The following is a 22,731-nucleotide window of genomic DNA, read 5'->3' as shown; positions in this document are numbered from 1 at the left end:
GTGGACCCAGATGTTTAGGATCTGCAAGTGGGGGAGAGAGGTCAGTATCAAATGTTTTAGAGTTGCAGTGCCCACACCCGCCTACTGTCCCGTTAATAGCAGACGGTTCCACTGGAATGTCTCTGGACTTGCAAGCATTTCAAGGTTGTTGGTGGGTGAACATGAGTCTGGATTTGTTTCCAGGACAACCCTTTGCTGACAAATCCATCCCTCTATCCTAGGAAGCTACAGCCTAAGGAAGAAACCCTACTATGGGACTGTGGCTGCTCTGGACTGCGCAGGCTGCCAGGAAGGAATGGCGGAGGTAATGGCTTTCCTAACATTTTCTGGTGGGCCTCAAAATGTCTTGCTGCCAGTTAGAATGCCTGTAGCAAAATGGAATGTGTAGGTGGATGCCCTGCAAGAGCACTCCACACACAGCCCTGCAGCCTCCAGACAGAGGCAGCAGTGGCACATGCAGCAGCTGGGGCAGGTCAGACCCAGGTCTGCCTCTGAGGCATGGGTGGCCTGACAGCCCTACTACCTCCAGGGTAGAGAAGCAGAGTGGTTAAGAGCTCAGGATTTCCCAGAGTCACAGAGGATTTGAGTTGTGGTCCCACTTCGGTGCCTTGTTTCCCCATCCTGTGAAATGGAGTCAGAGTCTGGGACAAGAAAATGCAAAGCACCAGGGCATGGCACAGAGTCTTCAGTTAGTTAAGAGGAGCTGTGTCTAGAAAGTAGGTGGCTTTGAAGGGTCTTTTAAAAGGCTCATGCAGTAGAAACCCACCTCCTCCCCCCTTGTCCCTGGGATAGCTGTGACTGGGTGACTGCTGTTGTCCTTGCAGTTACACAGTGCTAACAATGTTGGCCTCAGACCACAGAGAGCTGCTGGCCGTGACCGTGGGCATGCAGCAGCAGGGGCTACACAGAGGCTCCCCGGCGCAGTACTGACTGCTTTCAGGAGCACTCATGCCCACTGGTGTCGCATCTTTGGCTTCTCAGCTGGGTTCACCTGCTACTTGCATAACCACGGCCCCTCTGAATAGCCATTCCTGCCTGGCCTCTGTGCCAGCCACTCTGTCCTACAGCTGCACTGCCTACCTTTCAGATCAGATGCCGCAGAGCAAGAGGGGCTAAGGGCTTCCACTCGAGTCAGAATTGGGTTTGAATCCCAGCTGCTTTGGGCCAGGGTGTTAACCCCTCTAAGCATTAATTTCCTCCACTAGAAATTAGGTGTTTCAGGGGTCTATGCAGTGATGACAATGGTGGTGGTGATGAGGCTGCCAGTACTGCGGCCACCATCAGCCCCACCCGGGAGATGAGTGCACTGTGTTGTTTCCACTCTCTCTTCAGCCCCTGACCTGGCCTATGGGTTGTGTTTATGGCACGTTCCTTAAGTTCCTCTGGAGTCAAGTGTTTCCTACACCATAGGTCTGGGACCTTAAGCAGACTAAAGAGACATCTGAGCTTTCCCTAAATTCACTCCAGTTGTGTCTGTAATGCCCTTAATGCCCTTTGCCTTTCCCAAGAGTCCTGGACCTCAGTTTCCCAGGGCCAGTGCAAGATGCCCTCTTGGGTCAGCCTCCTCAGTAATGGCTGGAGGTGTACACATTGGATGCTTGTCCCACGGTCCTATCTGGACACGCAGGGGACGACATCCCAGCTCTCCTCAGCCCTCTCCTTGAGTGGGACTTCACCAAGCACCCCTGCTCTCAGTGAGCTCACCTTCCAGGGCTGGGGCCAGGCAGGTATGTAGCAAATCCAGGCTAGGAGCTCATTAGGGACCTCAGAGAGTCACAGCGGGAAGAGGCTGTATCCTGGGAGTCCAGGGAGATTTTTCTGGAGCAGACAGACTGCGAGCTTGCCCTTGATGGCTGGGGAGGAGTAGAGGTGGATTCTGGTATTCTTTGTCTGTCACTTAGGGTATAGACATTCTTCTGCTAAGATTAGGTCCCCCTCGCACTGTGCTGTGGGCTGCTCTTAGGCCTTTACCATTTTTTAGTAATTGCCAGGTTGTTTGAAGTTGCCCCAGCCACAGGCCACTTTGATCCAAGTCATCAGGATCCTGAGCCGAGAGCAATGGTACACAGGAGGGAGGACATTCAGAAGCGATGGTGATGTGGCCACCACTCCCCTGAGCTGTGCCCTCTGCAGCTAGAGAGGGGGTGGGGAAGCCCCAAAGTGGCCTCTTACTCCAGGCTTTGGGTAAATGAAAAATTCTCCCCCACTCAAAGGTCTCTTGAGTTTCTGTCCTTTTATCTCGCCTCTGAAGCCAATGCTTAGGAGGGGAAAGAGGCTGATGGCATATACTTGGGCAGGTCAGGGAGTTCCCAGGTAGTGTTTTATGCACAGAGAGTACACAGGCAGGGGGCAGTCCTGTGGTAGGATGAGGAGGTGGGACCTGGGGTCTGGCTGACCAATGGAGATGGGAGGCAGGGGTTTCATGAGCCTAACAGCTCTGAAGCCAAGGGCTTCTGATCAAATTCTCACTCTACCAAGTACAAGTTGAGTGACCTCAGATGAGTTACTTAACCCCTCCTATGCTTCAGTTTCTTTGCCCTTGAAAGGAATAACGCTGCTCACCTTGTAGGGTTGCTGTGCGATAATGCAGATAAAGGGTTTAGCACAGTGCTTGGGGCTCAACACATACCCATAAATAGTAGCTTGAAAAAAATAAACCAGCTTTTCCTTTTAAGCTCATAAATCTAAGGAAAGTTTAATCAAAGCCCCTAACTAGTATTCTCTAGGTACTACCCCTCTGGAGAGGGGTCACCCCTAATGTGAAACAGAGCTGAGGGAGTGGGGGTATCCATAAATATCGTGACCAGAATGGCTGAGGACAGGATGTCCAGATGCCAGGGACTCACTTGCCCCCAGCAAGGCCAACAGGCTGGAGGGAGCCATCACACAGGTGTGGTTATGGTCATCTTCCATGTAGGCTGTGCCACTGGGCCTCAGCTGAGAGAGTGATCCTTTACCGATGGCTCTTTCCCAACATGCTTACCTTTATACTGTTTTAATTCCAACCTTACTTTCATGCCAAAGACACTGGATGCAAGAAACAAGCTGTTTTATTTCCCCTCCTAAAACCCACTGTGATTTACTGGCCGGCTGTGGTGTAATCCCATTTTTTTTTGCTCATGAAAGAGAGGGCAGCTGTTTACACAGCTCTATGGGGTGAGGTCTGCCTGGCAGATGTGGCCTGGGTAGCTGTACACATGTGCTGCCTTCGGCACTTCCCCCCTTCAAGCTTTCAATTGATTATTTTTATTCCTACTTTTTACTCCATGAAAAATGTAAATAAGTTTGTAGTAACAGATGCTCTTTTATGAGAATTACTTTTATGCTTCAATTAAAAATTTCCCAATACCCATATGAAAGGGTGTGAAATTATTACCTCCAATAAAGTTTCCTATTGCCTCCCTCTTCGGAAGCACCTTTCATCAGAGCAGATCAAAGTGCATCTGAAGCGCTAATTAACTGAGCCTCAGAACCATTTGTTAGGATAGGCAGTCCCTATAGCCTCACTTGCTGATAAGGCAGACCACGGCAGAGAGGTTGATTCATTTAACCAAAGGTCACACAGGACAGGAGAGCTGAGGGGCCTCACTCACAGAGCCCCAGGACTAGACAGCCCAGAGATGCGAGGCCAGGGAAGGGGGAGGCAAGCCTGCCCATAGCTCAACGACTGGTGAGGGGTTGCTGGGGAAATGCTCATTCTGCTGTTTTGCCCTTGACTGACTGGGAGAAGTGGGGGCAGTGGCGGGTGGCGGGCAGTGATACAGGCCCCAGAGAAGGTGCAGGCGCAACCAGAGACCTCTCCCCAGATCCTGGTACTGGTGGGTCCTGCCAGTCACACATGGCCTTGGCTATAGAAAGCCCTGGGGAATGGTGGCAGTGCCCATCTGCCTGTGGGCAAGGCCTTTTGCTAGGCAGAATGTCAAGTGACAGGAAACCCACTCTGTACTAGTTCTGCCACCAGTCTTGAGGTGTGGGACCTCAGTGATGGCAGCATGCAGGAGGCAAAATCAAGAGGCCTGCCTAAGCAGAAAATGGCAAAATCTACTCTCTATCCTCTCAAAAGTTTGGAAGGAAAGTGCTTTGGAGAGAGCAGCTATCTATCAGTTCAGGACATGGTTCTGAGGACTGTTGCTCAGGCTCGCCCAGAAGGAAGGGACAGCCTGCAGGGTCATAGGCAGTTGGTGCTGCACAGCCCTGTCTTCCTTGGGTGCTGGGAGGGGCTAATGGGCAGAGATCCCAGAAGGCTCACAAGCTGGGATGGGAAGCCCCAGGAGCAGTGGCAGGTACTCTGTCCAAAGCAAGCCACCTGCCAATACAGAACCTCAGGTTATGGCTCCTCTTGGGCGCAAGTTGTTCTAAAGGCCAGTTTCTCTTTGCTTCAGTGCCCAATGCAGACCTCGAGCCTTCCAGAGGCCTTGGACTTAGACCCTTGGTAGGGAGGACCATAGCAATGGGCAGTGGGACACAATCTCAGAGGTGGCTCTGCCCTGACTGGTCCTCATGTCTGCATCATGGGACACACTTCCGAAAGCACTCTGCCTTGTAAGAGCTCCTTTAATTTCTAGAGCAACCCTGAGATACTGCATGGGGGGATTATTATGCCAACTTCTCAGAATGGGGGTTAATTTACATGTCATCACTCACCTGGTTAGTGGCCAAGCCAGGACGCAACTCCAGGCCTGACCCCTAAGCCAGAGTGCAGTGCTGTTCCAACCTGATAGGTTATTTGCTGATATGTGTGGGGTGTACAACCAGGTAGGTATTGGGGGGTTGCCCTGAGCCCTACCTGCATCATCAGCTGTTGAAAAACTAGACTTCTCCCGTAGTGGTCCTCTGGGTATGTGTATGTCTTAGGGGCAATTGTGTTGCTCGTGAAGACCTTGGTGAGTCTCCCTGAGGATTTTCTGGGACAGGAAGTGGAGTACGGCCTAGCCCTGTTTAAATCTTACGTAATTCCCCATTCCATTCCACCAGGTCCCATTACCTCATTAGCAGGCCAGCAGGGTTACCCTAGGGCAGTAAGACAGTGATTCAGGTAGAGATGGAGGTTCTCAGGAGGTGAAATATGCTTGTAAGTAGAAAGGAAAGGGGCAGAGGGCTTTATCCAAAGAATACTGTGGTTTGGGGGACAGACCATAACACAGCTATAGACTTATTCTGAGACAGCCAAGCTGTTCATTTGTATCCCTGTATTCACACCTCCAGATCTCCACCCGTGTCACTGTGCCCTTCAAAACTTACTCTCTGAGGCGCCATTTCTGTGGTCCCAGTACACACTGGGGTCCCCTTCTGTGATGACATTTGCTATCAAAACTGAAGTTTTATATCATCCTTGGGATTTGGGTCTAATTGACCCTCACCATCATTTAATGTCTGTGCATTCTTCCCTATGTCGTGCTTCTGGTCTCCTTGGTTAAGGCAGCCTCCGCGGGCCTTGCACAGAGTGAGAGCACCACAATTATGGGCCATATGTGCGCAGAGAGACACACCCATGACTGATATGTAACAAGCATGTGCCCCTACCTGCCGCTGCCGATGGATGGAAATGCAATGGATTTCAGCTTCTTATCATCAGCCAGGGCCAAGCAGTTTTTCACTGTTTTTTCCAGAAGTTCTTCACACTTGTCTGCACCCCAGACTGGACTATTACAGTGGATCACAAACTTGGCGGGCAGGCCGTGGCCTGCGCTGACAGCAGCTAGTGGTGTGGGGATGAAACAGAAACAGTGAGCTCTGGTTCACTGCAAAGCACAAGATGCCAAACACGGACCCACTCCCCTGCCACGGTACATCTTTCTGGGCCCTCCAATGGCCTGTGTCTGAGGAGTTCCACAGCTGTCTGCTGCGTTGTGATTCCAACATGAGCTGGAGCCAAGCCACACCCTTGGAAAGTTGGCATTATGATGTGTCACCACCAGGAATTTTGACCAAGTTCGTAGTAAGCCTCTCTCCACTCTCAGAAAGCATACACGGTTCTCCCAGAGGCAGAGCCTTACCCATCAAACTCAACTGAACGCAAACTCAACTCAACGTGTCAGAACATTTGCAGCCTCAAAATAATTGTTTTGGGTTTCCAACCCTTCTTCTTCAAGTCGACTGGTGTGCTAATTATCGACTTGCACGCCAATATGATGTATTTGTCTCTACTATGATGTTTTCTCTAAATCTCCCAGACCCAATTCAGGACAAAGCTACTAGGAAAGCAACTGCTTTAAATTATCTGCTAAGCAACCTGACCAGCATCTCCACTCTGCCACTGTCTTCTCCCTGCTGAGGATGGCCTCACCGTGTGAATAACGGATCCTGTTTATTTGTGGGAGAATTAGACTAGTTTTTAAGGAACTGTGTTTTTCTTTTCATAGAAGAGGGGCTCCTTTCTAGCTATACATCTCCACCAAAGACTTGCCTTTCCCTTGCCAGATCTAAGGACACAGGCCTGGGGTCTGCCACAAACTGCAAAGTACCATGTCTCCCAGAGCATGTTCCAGAATCCCTGTCCACAGATGCTCTGCAAAGAAGCATCTGGGTTTAGCTGCATGCTACGCTTCTATACAAGAGCACACTAGAGTCTCCACACCACTGCTAAAGTAAAACATCCAAACTTTTTGTATTTGGTCGGGTATTTCTGAAACTCTTTTTTTTTTTTTTTTTTTTTTAAGGAATATCTGTCCAAGGGGTATGGTTTGTTATGGTTGTGTCGTAGATACTGGAGAAGGAGCGATTTGTGGGTAGTGTCTCATGGTACAGTAGAAACAGCTCAGTCACAGGGTGTGAATTTGAGTCCTGGCTCTGCTTTGTGACTGGGTTTGAGAACTCTGGGATGACCTATAAAAACCTGACAATGGGGGGTTGAATTAAACCAGTGGGTTTGTCCCCATGAGAAGTCACGGCTAAACTATGCATAGAAAACGACTGGAAAGAAACATTAACAGTGACTATCTTTGCACAGTGGAACAGGAGTATGTTTTATTCACCTCTTTATACTTTCATTCACCTCTTTATACTTTCAAAAAGATTTTAAAGCAGTTTCTAAAATAGCCCTTAAAATCAAGAACAAAAGAAGTGTTATTGAAACAAGCAAAAATATCTTGAACCATGCTATACCTAATGGGTTTGCATCTGCTGTGGCTGAGGTTTCCCCAGCAGAGTTTGGTACGTGGTAGCACCAGGCTGCCTACCAGACCTTGTGCCAAGGGCTACCAGCAGGACTCAAGCTGGAACCCCGATGGGAAAGGACCCGCGGGCTGGTCAAACAGGTGTTTTAAAGGGCCTGGGGAAAGGCCAGCTGCCCCTGGCTAGGTAGTTAAAACTGTGTATACCTTCCCTTGTACAATGTGGGACTTTGGTGGAACTGCCTGGGAGAACTTTATAATTAGAGCCCTGTAGGTCATGCCCCTTGCAGGTAAAACAGAAGTGGCAGAGCAGAGGTCAAAGGCACAGATCAGCAAAGGGAATCAATCCTACTGGATCCTGAGACTAGCCCGGAAGGGGTGTCATTTGTCACTGGGAATAGAGGGGCAAGGCCTGGTGGACCCTCCGAGAGAGTTTAAGATTCATTTTTAAAACACAGGATTTAAAAGACAGGATAGGCATTGGAATCGGGTAGTAAGAGGAGAAAACCAGAGCCCCAAGTGAGGAAGTGGGTGATCTGTCCTCACACAGTTGGTGGGGGAGCTGGATCTCCCCACTGACTGGACTCTCAGGTCCTTAGGAGGTCCTCTGTCCTGCACACCCCAAATGACCACCTAAATTCAGGCCTGAAGCAGTAAGAAGTACCCTGCCTCCAGGTCTTAGCAATAATTCTCCCCACATCAGATGCCAAGTCGTTTTCTTCCCCTTATGCCAGGGAAGGTGTAATTGGCAAATGAGAAATGTGTATTTATATGTTTCCTCTTACAAACACAGATGGCTGAAGATTTTTAATTTGCATCTCTCACCAGCAGTTTTGCAGATGGCTCAGTATCACTCACTCTCAGCTCTTAGATGTACCAAACTCAGCTCCTATAATTTCTTAAAATTTGTGATCTAGACATCAAACACATAGGAGCTATTTTAAGTAATAAAAAAAAAGCAAAGGTGATTTTCCCAGACAACCTGCATGTGACGAAACTCTAAGATGTAAAGCTACAGGCTGTCCTTAGCCTCCATCTTGAAGATGCGGCTCTACTGCCACACACCTCTGAATTCTAAGCCCTCTCACAAAACAGCATTCCTAATACTGCATGTGCCACAACCAGATAAGCATGGTGGCTTTCCCATCTTACCTCCAGCTACTTCCAAGGGCCCGTTCTTTTTCCGGAGTTCCAGGACAGCTTCCACAAACTCCTTGCCACCTTTCTTCTCCAGCGTGTTTCCTAGACAAGGACAGGGTGGGGTCAGGTTCCCATTCTGTGTCTCTGGCACACATAGACACTTAGCATGTCAGGTGATTACATACTTCAAATGATCTATTAAATTTCCATCAGGCTGCAAAACAGGAACTAAGCCTTGGCTAAGTTAGTAAAGTAAAATTGAGAAGGACTTTGTCATCACCAGTTACTACCCTCACATTGCTGCTTCACCTGGCTGTCTCTGCTGCCCCTTATTTGGGTCTGACTCAGGGTGATCATGGATGTGCCAGAGATGTGAAAGAGACAGGACATGCTTGTTTTTTGCAAACATGCTTGTCCTGGATGCTTTTCATTGGCATGAGATACCAGCTGGTACTGGCTTCCAAGACTAATGCCTGCCTTAGGTTTTCTTCTGCCTCTGGGGAGAACCCCCAAGTAAGGAGGTTTCAGCAGCATACAATGCTCCCATCAATAAGCCAGCTCTCCTCCTGGCAGCAGGCCTAGAAGGTAGTGTTCATACTTGGCCACCTTTGGACCAGCATTATTACCATGCTTAGTTCCTGTTTTGCAGCTTTGGTGTCATATGCAAATACAAAATAAAAATGGCCTCAGACGGTATTTTCTTAATTACACTAATGATTCAGAATTGTTTTCAGTAAAGAAGGGCAACATCAGAAGCAGAGCTTAAAGATTAATCTGTATTGTATAAAAAGCTTGGAAAGGAGGATGTCTAAATGCTCAGGACCAGATTTTCTATAAAAGCCAATGGAGGTTGGGAGCAATGAGTTTTCTTCAATTAGGGCACTTGCTAAGTAATCAATTCCTGCTGTGAAAACCAAGTTCCCAAACAAGATCACCAACACCTGTGAGAACTCTGGGTTGATGCTCATGTGGGACAGCAAGTGGCAATCAAAGTTAGCAACAAGATCAGCCTTTCAAGTTTGGCCAAAATGGGGTCTGAGTCTTCCTTAAGCTCTGATTCCTCAGTGTTGCACATTTTAAAGTACTTTTCCTCACAAGAGGACAAAATACTCCCCTTAAGATTCACATTTGTCTTGGAAAATTCCAGGTGCACCTGGCACAATTCTGGTATGGGACCGTCAAGGTGCATTGGAATGCACCAGCCCAAATTCTCTTTGGAGTCACCCTGCGATGACTAGGGTTAATTATCTTAGTGAAACTTGCCTCCTTTGAATGTTTGTTCTGCAGGAGTGAACTAACCCCAGGAGGTGTCTGGGAAGAAGAGTAAACAGCTTGGGCTTTGCCCCAAATAAGAACCAGGGCTAATGGCTAGGAGTGGGCCTGTACCCCCCGCTGTAGGAAACCTGGGGTGTGCAGATGAACATGACCAGCAGCCATAGCCCAGGGGAGCTCTCAGCTGTGTCCGAGAGAGGGTGGTACAAACTTAGCATCCTTGAGGTGGGATTTTGTGTTACTCTTCATGATCTCAGACTGCCCTCCTGCCTTTACCTGTCCTGGAAAGCAGCACAGGCTTTAAATGGCAGAGTGAGAATGTCACACCTGTTGCTGCTGCATGTTTCTAATAAAGTCAGCATCAGAGGTGGCAGCTGAATGGGCCATGCACTGGAGGAAGCAGGCCGGGGGCTTAGAGCCCAACTCCACCACCACAAAGTGTATGCAACCCAGGCGGGTGAGACCCCAAAACAGGTTCACCTAAACTATCCCTGCAGCTGAGAAAAAGGAATCTGGAGCCGGAACCAGCTGGATTCCACACACTGCTGCCCCTGGGGCCCAGTCTAGCCTTCACTCTTAAACCCATTCTCCAGCTTGAGGCAGGGCAACAAAAATGCTGGAGACTGGACTAGTTAGGGTTCTCAGTCTTTATCAAATTAACTCTTTGGTGAGAACTGAGAAATCTGAAAGATAAAATAACGTTTTTACTTTATCATGATTACCAACTCCTTTCTAAAATATTTAAGAAAATGGGCTGATTTATAATTAAAGGTGTTTTATCTTAGGAAGAGTGTTTAAAATTTTTACTTTTAAATATTGCTTTAATTAAAAGTGAAATTTCCAAGTTAAAATACACTTAAATGCATTTCCCAAACTTAAAAACTGAACCCTAGATTGCAGGCAATCAACCCAGTCAGGACTTGACTCCTACACACACATATGTATGCACATGTTCATGTAGACACACGTGTACTTTTTAACAAGAAACAGGCCCATTTTCAACCATATTGTCAACACTCTTATTGTAAGACTCTTGCTTTTTAGGCTTAACTTCAGGGTTAATCATAAAGCAATTGGCTTATTTGCCCCCAAGCATAAACATGTGTTACTCCCATGAGAACAAGAACATTATTTCATGCTTAGAAAGCAGGCATAAGTATCAGTGTTCAAAACAGCCTAAGCGAAAATTTAGGCTTGGACAAATGTCAGGCTAGGCCTGTGGTCTATTTCACTGTTAGAAAGAACTTTTGATGGGTAAAAGTTAATCACTGGGGCTAAGCATTCCTGCACTCGGATTCCTTCTTCCAGCAGTCTCAGGACTTCACACCAAATATGAGAAATGGAGTGATTACTAGCTTCCTCTTTTCTCCTCTCACACATCAAAGTGGGAGCTGGAACCAATTGAGGCCATGTAGGAATCTGGTTTATCGTTGGAATTGTAAAAGATATCTGGGGTCAGTACTGGTTTGGACTGGTCCGCTGGGCAGAAAAGCCCTGAGGGGGCTTTGGAAGACTGGGTTCTGACCTGGCAGTCTTTCTGCCTTGGCCAGTTGGGGTGTCTGAACCTGCTGAGGATTTCTGCAGGTGTGACAGTGTCGGTGAGTGATGTGTGCCAGGGTCCTGGGCAAGCTTTTGGGCCCAGATTGCTCCTGTGGCTTGGAAGCTAATAATTCCCCACCCTGTGCCTATCAATGGGTTGTAGGCGAACATGTCAGAGGTAAAGCATTAGCACCGTCCTTATTCCAAAGAGACCCATTCCAGTCACAATTCAGGAAGGACTGGGCTCTTCTGGGTGGCACAGCTGGGTCTGCCTGTTACTTCCCCAAGGCTTCAGCCCTATCTCAAAGCTGCAACTCTGCCTCCTGGCATGGCTAATCCTGCTGGGCACAGCCTTCCTCAGGCTGCAGCAGGCAGGCCAACTTTCTCCTCTCCCTGGACCTGGGTAAGATACTTTTGCCTAGGAAGTTTCATAATTCCCATTTCACCAAATGTCCTGAATGGCAGGATGAACCCAGGCCTTAGTCACTCCCAGCTATGACAAAGGCAAGCCCTTAGCTGTTCATTTATTTTTCTCTAAATAAGTACTTCCCTTCTGTCAGATTTTCATTTGGTTTAAAAAGGAAGCATCTTTCCCTTAAGCTGCCTGACTTTGGAGCTCTTTAACTCCTCCAAAGTCTTGTGAAAGGGGAGTTTAACTGCCTACAGCCTGATTTCATTTTGGCCTGGCAGACTTGGCAAATTCTGACTTTCCATCCCGTTTGTCTTTCCATCCATGTCCAAAATCTAAAATGCCCAGGAGAGTGACTAGTCCAAACTGCAGTGGCTGGGGAAGACTGAACAGCAGTCTTTGCTAGTGATGCCAAGCAGAGCCGGGCAGCCACAGATTGTGAGCTACTGCACATCTACCATCCAGGACCCTTGTGAATATCCTGATCTCCTCATCCTTCCAGATGACTTCACTGTCTGCTGACTGGAAATGTAACCATTCTCTTTGGAAGCTGGTATTTGAATCCACACTCAGAGTGCTGCTCTCAGGACCAGCACATTTACTATAAAAATTATATATACACATGAGTGATACCTTACAGCAGGCACCAATCATGAGCCAGGCTTTACAAAACAAGGTGCTTTGCTTACATTTAATGTAATTCCCATCATTACCATTACTTGATAGGGAACCTGAAGCACTGAGGAGTTAAGTGACTTGACCAGGCCCCATGATCAGTAGGATTCCAGTTCCTTCCACCTAGCTCCAAAGCTGTGCTTTTTTCTGTCACACATGGGTGCCTCCTCCTCAGCCTCCTCAGTGTGTTCTTAAAGCAGGACACTATCTGATACTCCTGCCAGGAATCTGCAGCCTCAGGATATGGCATCTCAAGTGCCCTCTGTCTTGGCCACCCTCAGCTATTTAGTACACCAGGAATCAACCAACAATGTCTTATCGGCTGCCAGGGGAAAGGAAGGTGCTTTCTGGGTCTGGGATGATGTTTCTCATGAGTAGTCTAAGGATACCATGTCAGATTGAGGTGATTTTCATGCACCTGAAGTCTGAGAACCCTAAGTGTGGGCAAGCATTTGGAAAGGGTCCTCCTTGCGCACCTGAGGCTTTAAGGCCATTTTCAGGAACAAGTGTGCTTCTGACATGGAGACAGATTGGCGGGGGTCAGGGGGGTGGGGGTGGTGACCTGTGCACAGGCATATGTGTTTGTCTGCTCTTCAGAGTGCACGGAGGTGGTCTTGGATGTCACTCGGTCCATGTGACTGTATTGTTCCTGCAGCTGAAATCATCTGTGAACCCAGTCTCCAACAAAGCTGTGCCTTGTGGGGCAGGTGAAGAAATGATTCTGCTGAACCAGTTTTCAAACCAGAAATGTCCATTTGTGAGCTGCATCAGCCAGGATGCATGACATCCTGGCTGACGGCTAGCTTTATTACTCAGGTTCACAACCCAGGGACAGGAGACAGGGTCAGGACAGCTGGAAGTGTGAAATGAATGCAGCCCTGCATAGCTGTCAAAGGATCAAGCTGTCTGCAGCGGCCGACTGACCATGCACACACACACTCGGCAGCACCCGGCTAGGCATTACCTACTTCACCACCGATGTAGAAGTCAGTGTTTGTCGGGTGAACGACAGCATCACTGTCGATCGAGGCAATGTCAGCCTGTACAACTTGCAACTATAACAGGTAAACAAATGTATATCAACTGTGTTGGACCGAGACCCACGCACAGGCACATTTACTAACGCCCCAATGGCAGGGCTGGCCTACCTGGTCGATTCCAACATATGAGCCCAAGGGGCAATCAGTCCACGCAGTGTGCGCACATGTGGATGGGGGTGAGGACAGGAGGAGGAGGAATATCAAATGTGACATGTTTAAATTAAACATTTGAATGACAAGTCCAAAAAAAGAGAAACACACACATGAGATCATTTCCAAAGGTTAAAAGAAATAAAATGAATGCCCCGTTTCACTTCGCAAAAGCCTATAAAGCTGGCATCCCACTGAGAAGGCTACTAAAACATGGCATCTGTTTAAAAAAAAAAAAAAAAGTGGACCATCAGGCCAACCAAAACAACAAGTTTCTCCATTCTGTCTGCAGCAGTCAACTTGCAGGCTTTGATTTTTATTCTTGTGACATTTACCATTTTGTCTACCTTCAAGGGATTTCTCTTGAAAACCCAGAAAACAGTATTGATATATGTAGGGGATTGCCTTTATTTTTTCCCCTCAACATACGGGCCGATCTCTATCAATATTTTTCCAGGCCCATCTCTTACTCTAGCCTATCTTATTTTTATGGTTTAATTTTTTTTTTTTAACAGACAGGATCTTGCTGTTGCCTAGGCTGGAGTGCAGTGGCACAATCATAGCTCACTGCAGCTTCGAACTCCTGGGCTCACGCAATCCTCCTGTCTCAGCCTCCTGAGTAGCTGAGACTACAGGCACGTGTCACCAAACCCAGCTAAGTTTTTTATTTTTTGTAAAGATGAGGTCTCACTATCTTGCCCAGGTTGGTCTCCAACTCCTGGCCTCACTCAATCCTCCTGCCTCAGCCTCCCAAAATGCTGGAGTTACAGGTGTGAGCCACTGCACCTGGCCTTTGTATTTTAGTATAAAATGTGCTTTGGATAGAATCCTTGCTTTTTCTAGCTTGTGGCCTTTTTTTTTTTTTTTTTTAAGTATCTGTATAAGGCAGTTGGAAAATAAGTTCAAGCTGGACACTCTTGAGTCCAGTCCTCATGTTTCCAGCCCACTGTTGCACCCAGTTCATGTGGGTCAGGCCTGGGCTCATGGAATGAGTGTATCTTCCAGTAAGGAAGTCTGCTATCTGACAAAAACAGCAGAAGCTGAGAGCTCAAGGGATACAAAATAGATTGCAGTTGAGGGTTAGGAAGGAGGCTGCATCTGTGTGCCTATTTCCCCTGGCAAGCCTCTACATCGAAGAGCAGCAGAGGAGCCCTGTCGTGCCATTGAGCTGACAGTGCCACATATGCAAAGATAAAGCCATAGAGGCAGGACACTTGAGGGGCACCTCTCAGCCTTCCCTGAACCATCTGCCATCTTGAACAGGGAGACACCATGGCTCTGGGGTAGTTTTCCTCCATAAGAACTCACTTGGAGATATTGCCCTTCTGTTTAATACCATCCTCTAGCCAAATAATTCATGAAGGTGGCATTCAGTCATATACTGTTTTCAGTTCTAAAAAAAAAGTTGAAGTGATGGCAGTAAATTGTGGACTAAAGACAGCTTAATAGCATACTGATGTGGCTTGTCTTCTCTTTCAAGCTTTGTCATTTCTAATTAAGGTTTAAATGGAGAAACTATCATTTTGTAGTTACCTGAGATTTTTCAGTTCTAAAGTAAAAACAAAAAAAAACAAACAAAAACCAACACGTTTAAAAATCCCTCCCCAAGTAACCAGCAGTCAGTTTGATCATTATGGAAGAGAATTCAGATGGCAATATATTTGCAATTGAGGAGAGAGTAGCCAATCACACTTAATAAAACAGACCGTTTACACTTGGAATGGCCTGGAGTAAGTCGATATTCAGTGTCTACACTCAAATATCAATCTTGGATTTGGAACTTTGGCTTGACCACTGTAAAGTCTGGGAAGATGAAATGCCTAAATTCTGGGTTCCATAACTTTTCATCTGACAGCTGGTGGTGCCGAACCCCGTCCCCAATTACCTAGGTCATCTTTAAGGTCAATGTCAGCATTGGTAGGATTGATTATGGCCTCCACCTCAAAGCCGGCTAAATTACTGATTTCACTGTGAATAAGGTTCAGCTGCAAAGAAAAGCATGAGGTGGGAAATAACAGGAGAGCTGGGAAGTCTCAGAGAAGGAGCCTTGGGATACAGGTAAAGGGCAGTGGACACTCCAAGTGCACGAGGCACAAAAGGGAAGCAGGGAGTTGCTGGCTCACATGAACCCATTTCAAACATAAGACTCAAATGCTGCTTGGGATGCGGGAGCAAGCAAACTAGGATGAATGTTCAGAGCCTGTGGGTGGCACCTGGGGCAAAAGGAAGCACAAGCCACAGTGGATGGACGAGGAGATCAGCTTTCCTTTAAAGGGACTTGTGATCTGGGGGCCAAAGTAAGGCAGCTATCAGGACCTAGAATGAGTACTCATTGCTGAGGGTTGGGGGCTGGTGTATGTGACTGTCCTCATCCTTGAGTGCTAGGCTGGTGCTAACATCCTACCTGGCTTGGGCAAACCCCTAAGGGCTCTGCCATTGTCTTCCAAGTGACTATGGGCCTTTAAGGCTGTCCCCATCACTGTGACTGCTGGCTGGCTTCCCTGCCCTGCTCAGGGTGGCAAGAAGTGAGAATAGTCTGTTGCTTAGTAACATCTAATTTATGTGCCCATTAGTCATGTAATGCTGAAGTTCCCTGGTGAAACCCAGGGGAGGAAGGTTCTCCAGCAAGACAATGTGTCTTTTAAATGGTTTTCACCTTGTTGGTCAGGTTGCTCTGAGACTCAATGGGTGGCTTATTGAGCATTTTCCTTAAGTATTATATCCACCCAATGAATTTGTTCCTTCTGAAGAGCCACTGAATGGGTGTCCCCCAGCCACTGTTATTCTGTTACAATGGCAACCCTGGCATCTGAGTATTCGAAGAATCCTGAGTTCGAAATTCTGTCAGAGGGGTAAGGGGAATTAATGGGCCTAGGACTGCTGTCCCGGGTCCTACTATTCCCCTTGCTTTTCCTTAGGTACAAGCACCTGCAGGAAAGCTTGCTCTTGCACATGCTCTCACAACGACATTGCTCAATCTTCAGTAACATAAATTCCTAACACCTGCAGACAAGTGCAATGCCTGAGTAGCCCTAGCAGAGCTGGTGCTCAAGACTATGATCTAGGCCAGAATAGTGGCTGCAGTCTGCAGGGTTTACCAGGGCATGAGGCTTTGTCCAGGAGCTCGCCCAGGAGAGGGCTGTGCACAAGACACTTGGCAGGGAAGCTCCTGGCAACAGAGCAAGTTGCTGCATTTCTAGGGCCATTATGTTGAAAACAAAACCAAACAACCTGGCACTCCAGAAGCATCAGAAATATAAACCCACATTTTTGATTCCCAGAAACAGTCAGATTCTCAAAGAGGGACGTGCTTACACTAAGAGTCATCCTCTGGGAGGAAACAGTTGTGGAATTAAGTTTTGTCCTACAGCTAAGGAAGAATTCTGGCCAGGGCAGTGGACTTCATTTTTGGTTAAAGACTCAGAGAAGAGGACCAAGTATATTATTCATGTGGACTTTCTGGGTTATTGCTCCTCGCACTATAGAGTGATTTAGAGGCCACCCACACCCTTGAAGCTGAAGGAAGCCATGGGGGTGATCTCACAAACCGAAGCTCTCAGCAGCTCAGAGCCCTGGCACCAGGACAGAGGCACAGAAAAGAGACAGCATGGGGGCCGGGGCCTGACTGCTGCCCCCAGGGAGGAGGGGTGTGGGTGGGCACAGAGTGGGGGGCCTTAGGGTAAGGCAAGTGAACTCTCAGGATTTAGAACAAGGCAAAGGATTTTACTCTATTATTTAGTTCTGCATTTGGCTCCAAGCAAATGCTATTTATAAAAACTCAAGCCAATACTCCCTACCACACACCACCAAAACACACCCCACACAGTGTGAAGAGGCAGGAGGTTGGTGAGGAAGGCAGGCAAAGGAGAAAAAGACTCGATCTACTCAGTGTAATGTGGATGTGTATGCTTTTAAGGCATCTATAAATTCCTATGTTTAAAACAATACATGTTCAATCCTTAACATTCACACAATTTTTTCCAATTGTATAGATGCTTCTGGTGTTATATTCAGAAATGCTTCATTGGAAAAGTAGCTGTTTTGGTGGGCTCTGCTTCAGCTAGCCAGGAAGACCCCCTCAGTGGCCTATATCTGACTCTCTTCTGGGGAGAACCACCTGCTCTGTCTAGGGGAATGGGATTCTCTGGGGGAAACTTGGATTTGCTGAAGGAAGGGAGCAGTTGCGAACAGAACTCAAGCTCATGGAGAATTCCCAGCTTCCTTTGGACTCACTACCTTCCCTTCTGACCAGAGGCAGCCCCACTCTTGGAAGTGCAGACTACAGTACCTCAGGGAGCCACTACTACTCAGCATTGAGGATTTCCTGCCAACAAAGTGCTGTTTCACTTTTCACATCTGTGGATGAGGCTAGAGTTGTGATTTTCCAACTATGCTATGCACTGGGGCTCAGCAGAAGTCCTCAGGGTATGTGGCTGAGCCAGAAAAGTGTTTTTGCTGTAAAATGTGTACAAATATGTATTTTTAAACAATCTTGACTAGAAAGTGTGTGCTTGGGATGTGTGCATCAGGGGAAGAGAATGGGAAAGGGAGAAGACAAATTAATTCAAGCACTTTGGAAGGACAAATGGGTAATCAGCTTGGCAGGTGGGCCAGTGGGCAGAAGCCAACAGTGAGATGATCATGAACGAAGACAGTAGCTCCACTATACAGAAGAAAGCCCATGAGCATAGCGTGCAAATGGACCAGGTACACATGTGTCTGGACAGGCTCCCACTGTCCAGTCACAAATGAATAAGCGAGATAGAGCCAAGACAGAGGTCCAGTCCTAGGAGGCCCCAGGGTCCCCTCCCACCAGCCAGGGTCAGATCCAGTGGGGTTTATCAGCCAGAGGGGTGTGTGTCCATCTGAAGTACACGGCAGAGAAGTGGTCCTTGTGGGTTAGGAAATCAGATTTCTGGGAACCGTAAAAATTCCCAAAATTAGTCTGATTTTCTGGGAGGAATAAGGATCATTAATGGTTTCAGAATTTGAATAAGGTGACTGCTTCTTTGTACTATCATCAGGAAAGATGGAAAACTAAGTTTTAAACCACAGCCTGAGGAATTTAAAGCAGCTATGAAGACTGTTAGCCACTGAGGAAAGTAACCATAGGGCACTGCCAGTTATAGAGCAGGAGTGGGTCCCAGGTGGCTGTGCAGTTGGCAGAAAGGGTCATAGCCAAGGGACCTTCAAGATCCCTTCCAGCACTGGGATCCAACGATCCTAACCTCACTGGCTCTGCTGGGCCAGCTTCTGATACAAGCAGTACCCGAGTCTTCCCTGTGGTGAGGATGTCCATGGAAACCATCGTTCTTTACTCATGGTATACGCTCATCAGAGTATAATCTCTTTGAAGGCAAGAGTGGGTGTGGCCCCCTAACCCTGAGTGCTGTATAGTGCCTAAGCCAGTGCTGGGGTTCCCCTGGGCATGTAGAGTTAGAACTGAACATCAAACATCCTCAGATATAACTCAGATAAAATGACTGCCTCTGCCTGCTTTCCTTTAAGGCATGGTTAATGGAAATGCCAGAGCTCAGAAATTGAGCCCTGGGCCTGGCTTGTATCTGAGGCGGCTCAGAGCCAAGCTGTCCTTGCCTGGATGGGAGGCTGGCCCCCACCATTTAGGGCAGGGCAGGAGGCGGTCTGTTGATGACGACAGGGAAGGAGTGTCTGAATGGACATGCAGACTGCCTGACCTGACCTACTTGGCTACAGGAAATAGTACATTCCTTCTTGGTTCTTTTAAAAAAATATGATTAGAAACCCAATTTTAGTTAATGAAAGTGACTGTTAAAGATAGTGCCTGAGCAGTATGTTAAATCTAGCCTGTAACTGTCAGATTTTGGTGTCTCTCATTTTCTCATAACGGACAAGGAAGGAGGCCTGGCTGACCACCTAAAATGCAGTTATTTTCCTGTCCCCAAAGTTCACTTCAACGAGGGGAATGAGAAGGGCAATGTCTTCCATAGGACCCTTTCCAGACTCCTCCTGAGAGCTGTGTCTTCCCTGGGGCACACTCCAGGGCTGGCTCCTGCCCTCACAGCTGTGCTGTGTGGCTCTCCCTGCAGGCATGCATGCCCAAGCTGGATTTCTCCAGAGGCCTTGCGCCTGGCAGCAGAATCTAGTGTGTCCAGCTAGAAAGAGCCCCACAAAGATAAGGACATAGATAGATACTGCTGGACGTCCAGATGGCCGATAGCTGAGCCATTCCTTCATGGCTTTGTCAGTTTCGTAAACTGTCTCAGAAGCCAGTCCTCAGCCATAGTGGGGGGAAGGGGTGAATGGTTTTTCTCCCTCACTGATGCTTCAACTTCAAGAGCTCCCTTTCTCCTCAGTTCTTCCAGCCCCCAGGAGAAGGGTGTGTGGATCAAAGGGAGAAAACCCATGGTACGTTATGCCTGCCTTGAACGGCCTGCGAGCTGGGGTTGCCATCTTGATCATTTGGGAGGTAAGGAGACTCATCATAGCCTCAGACTGCCTTCCTAACTCCTTCAAATAATACTGACTCTACCAAGGAAACTTAAATCATTTACTACCACTGACACATTAGACACATTAGAAATGTTTTTTCTGAAAATTTTAAAACCTCTGAAAAAAGACTGCAAATCTTGGCTGAACACAAAGCAAAAACATTTAGTTGACTCAGATTCACAGCACTGATTTCTTTTTTAAAACAATTCAACAATGTGTGTGAACATTGGGCAAAATCAGAGAGTAATGGCTGTGATGACTCCTGAGACTTCAGTATGTGAAATATGTCATTAACATCAATGGTAAGGCTGGGCCATGCTTCCTGAGTAGCTTAGCAACCATGCCTTACAGGGCTGTAGCATGCACAATATCACCTTTCTCCACCCCAGCTTGCTTGCAGTCTTCAAGCACTGGTTTCAATGTCACGGATAGAAAAATGAGATTTACAGGCCACAGGGTACCATATAGTCACCATTCTAAAGTACCCCTTTTGAAACATTTCCTAAAATCCAAGTCAAAATTAATGTCTATAATATTTTAAATGTGCTTTTTGTAAAAACTGTGTGTTAGTTTCATGATTTTTGCCTTTTTTACACTATATGCCATGATTTTCACCTGACAGTAATAGCCAACAAAAAGCCAGAAAGTAATGCTTCAAAATAATGCTCTAATGTATCAACACTCACTCCATCTCATGCTGCAGGGGTGTAGGGTTCCAGAAAGGGCAGTTGGAACCCTAGTTTCTAACACTGGTGCTTAGGCTGACTTAAGATGCTGCTTTATTTTGGAAACATGGAGTTTATTCTGCTAAACAGCGTCTGCAGCACTAGATTTTTGGGTACCTCTTCCTGGATATGTGAGAATCTTGGGTCATAAAGTCACAAGCACATTAAACAGGAAGGGCAGTTTCTTGGCAGCCTGGTGTTTTGTTTTCACCACTAAAAAGGGGGTGATATGGGAAAGAAGGCTAGGTGGTCTGTCTGGGTCTACATTCAGCCCCTCTTATGGCTGACCATTTTATGCTGGGTTGCAGCTTAACCATTCCTTTCAAATTTTCCTTCCAAAAGTCAAGATAAGAACATTAATTTCACTGTTAAGCTAAGCTCACTGCTTTCATTCTCCATTTTTTAAAATAACATTAAATGATATGTTTGTAATTTATTATAGTGTATCAGTACTTTTCTATGGCTTTTTGTATCCTCACCCTACCAACTCTGAGTAGGGAACAGTCATTATTAGCCAAAATTTTACTCTACTGTACTTTAATTTTATTCATGTGACGCCTGGCCCTGAGACCAGGTGTATCTGAAAAGGAAGAGTTGACTTGCTGAGAGCTGACATGTTCCTGGCTCTTAGGAGAAGCTAGCAAGATGTCTGTGGCCTTTGCCCCCTCCCCTCCAGGGCTCACAAACAGAGCCCAGAGGAGGCCGTGATCCCATTTCTTTCAGAAGATCACAGCAACAAGAAGGGCATCTGCATTTTGCATGGACATTTTTACAGCCATATTTGCTGCTACTTTGGAAATATTTTAGTTCATCCAGCAAGGGAGGTATGAGGAATTCTGATCTGAGGCTGCCTTTGGAGTGGCTGGCAGGAGGTAGCAAGAACACAGGGAGGGGAGAGGCCAGGGTGGGAGTGCCTAAGGGCAGAGTGGGGAAAAGAGGGAGAAGGTGACCCCAGGGGCTGAACTGCTCTGTATTTCAAACGGAACTAATGTGGATGGGTCACGTTAACTTTCAATACATTACCCAAGGAATATGTTACGGGGTGAAAGTAGACCCAGGCAGTTGTCTTCACTGCTGAGTCAAAATTTATAAAGGAACAAAAAATATTTTAAGCAAAAACTTTCAAATCCCCAGACCTTAAGATGACAACTAGTGCTACTTTTTCTTTTGAAAAATGCATACAAAATACAAAGAATGGTTAAAAATGTAAACAGTAATGGTTATTTTCTGGAACACAGAGTCCACCACAGGAATTGCATCATGAGAGAGAGTGCAATTAGTGACAGAAAGAGGGAAAGGGGTAGGAGGAGAACTTGCAATGACGTGAGCGAGGGAACCGTGTCACTGTGATGCAAAAGAAATTGACAGTGAGGGTTTAAAAATGATGCAGCTTCAGATCCAAGTTTGTTACCGCATTCAAACTAACACAGATTAACTTGGAAGGTCAAATTCATTCCTTTAATTTTTTAAGTATAGGATTAAAAAATTAAGAAGAGCTTAATTCTTTCCTCCCACCCCTTTTTTGGTGTCAATAAAGAAATATTAGTTAACTCTCATTCTCAGGTCTTAAAAGCCTTTGCATCATTTTTATTTTTAATAAAAGTGAATTGTCTTTTACAAAACCATGGCGTCCTGGCAAAGTTGCATCACTGGGGCGGCTGAAAATATATTGCCCATGGTTAAAACAAACAAACAATTAGCTGGAAGAGTCATCTGGTGGTTCAGTGAAGAAACCCAGTGCACCCATCAGTACAGTCTGAAAACAATCCCCTGTAGAGCCCTGAATCAGACCTGAGGCTCTACCGTTAGTGCCCCCCAGGACAAGCAGGCTGCCGGCTAGGTTGTTCACCTTCCACCACCAAGGCTTGACTTCTGCCTAGTTCCTTGGCTGGTGCTACCTGATGACCAGTTTATCCCACAGAAGCAGCTCCTCCTCCAGACTAACCAAGGGTCCCCATCTCCCACAGGGGCCTCCTGCCCTCTTCTTTTTTACCACTGTCTCCCTTCCCCAGCTGCCAGGGTCCTCCCTCAGCATTGTGGCCTCCCCAGCACTTAGCACTCCCTGAGGCCACTCCCAAAGCTCACAGCCCACTCTGTCTACCCACGAGGCTGGGAGTGACCCCCGGGATCCCCCCAGCCTTCCAGTGGAGGTGGCCTGTGCCCATCTGTCCCTTGGGGCCCTCAAGTAGACTGAGGCC

The 22,731-nt window shown here is 47.1% G+C and overlaps 1 protein-coding gene across 4 annotated transcripts in view; it reads right to left on the bottom strand.

Annotated features, from left to right (window-relative positions):
• Positions 1 to 22,731, bottom strand: part of LOC100585611 (core histone macro-H2A.1) — a 64,617-nt gene that overhangs the window by 3,321 nt on the left and 38,565 nt on the right. For 2 of the 4 annotated variants that reach the window (XM_030828850.1, XM_030828861.1), the window contains exons 6-8: positions 15,223 to 15,322; positions 8,265 to 8,354; positions 5,524 to 5,698 (exon numbers count right to left, since the gene is read on the bottom strand). In XM_030828850.1, the coding sequence (XP_030684710.1) occupies positions 5,524 to 5,698; positions 8,265 to 8,354; positions 15,223 to 15,322 (365 nt within the window). Of the gene's footprint in view, positions 1 to 5,523; positions 5,699 to 8,264; positions 8,355 to 13,111; positions 13,203 to 15,222; positions 15,323 to 22,731 lie in introns of all 4 variants that reach the window. The other 2 variants (XM_030828868.1, XM_030828876.1) reach the window with 1 other exon arrangement.

The sequence above is a fragment of the Nomascus leucogenys genome, chromosome 2 (genome assembly GCF_006542625.1).
Source record: "Nomascus leucogenys isolate Asia chromosome 2, Asia_NLE_v1, whole genome shotgun sequence".
Classification (NCBI taxonomy): Eukaryota; Metazoa; Chordata; class Mammalia; order Primates; family Hylobatidae; genus Nomascus; species Nomascus leucogenys.
This window is presented reverse-complemented; position numbering and strand designations above follow the sequence as displayed.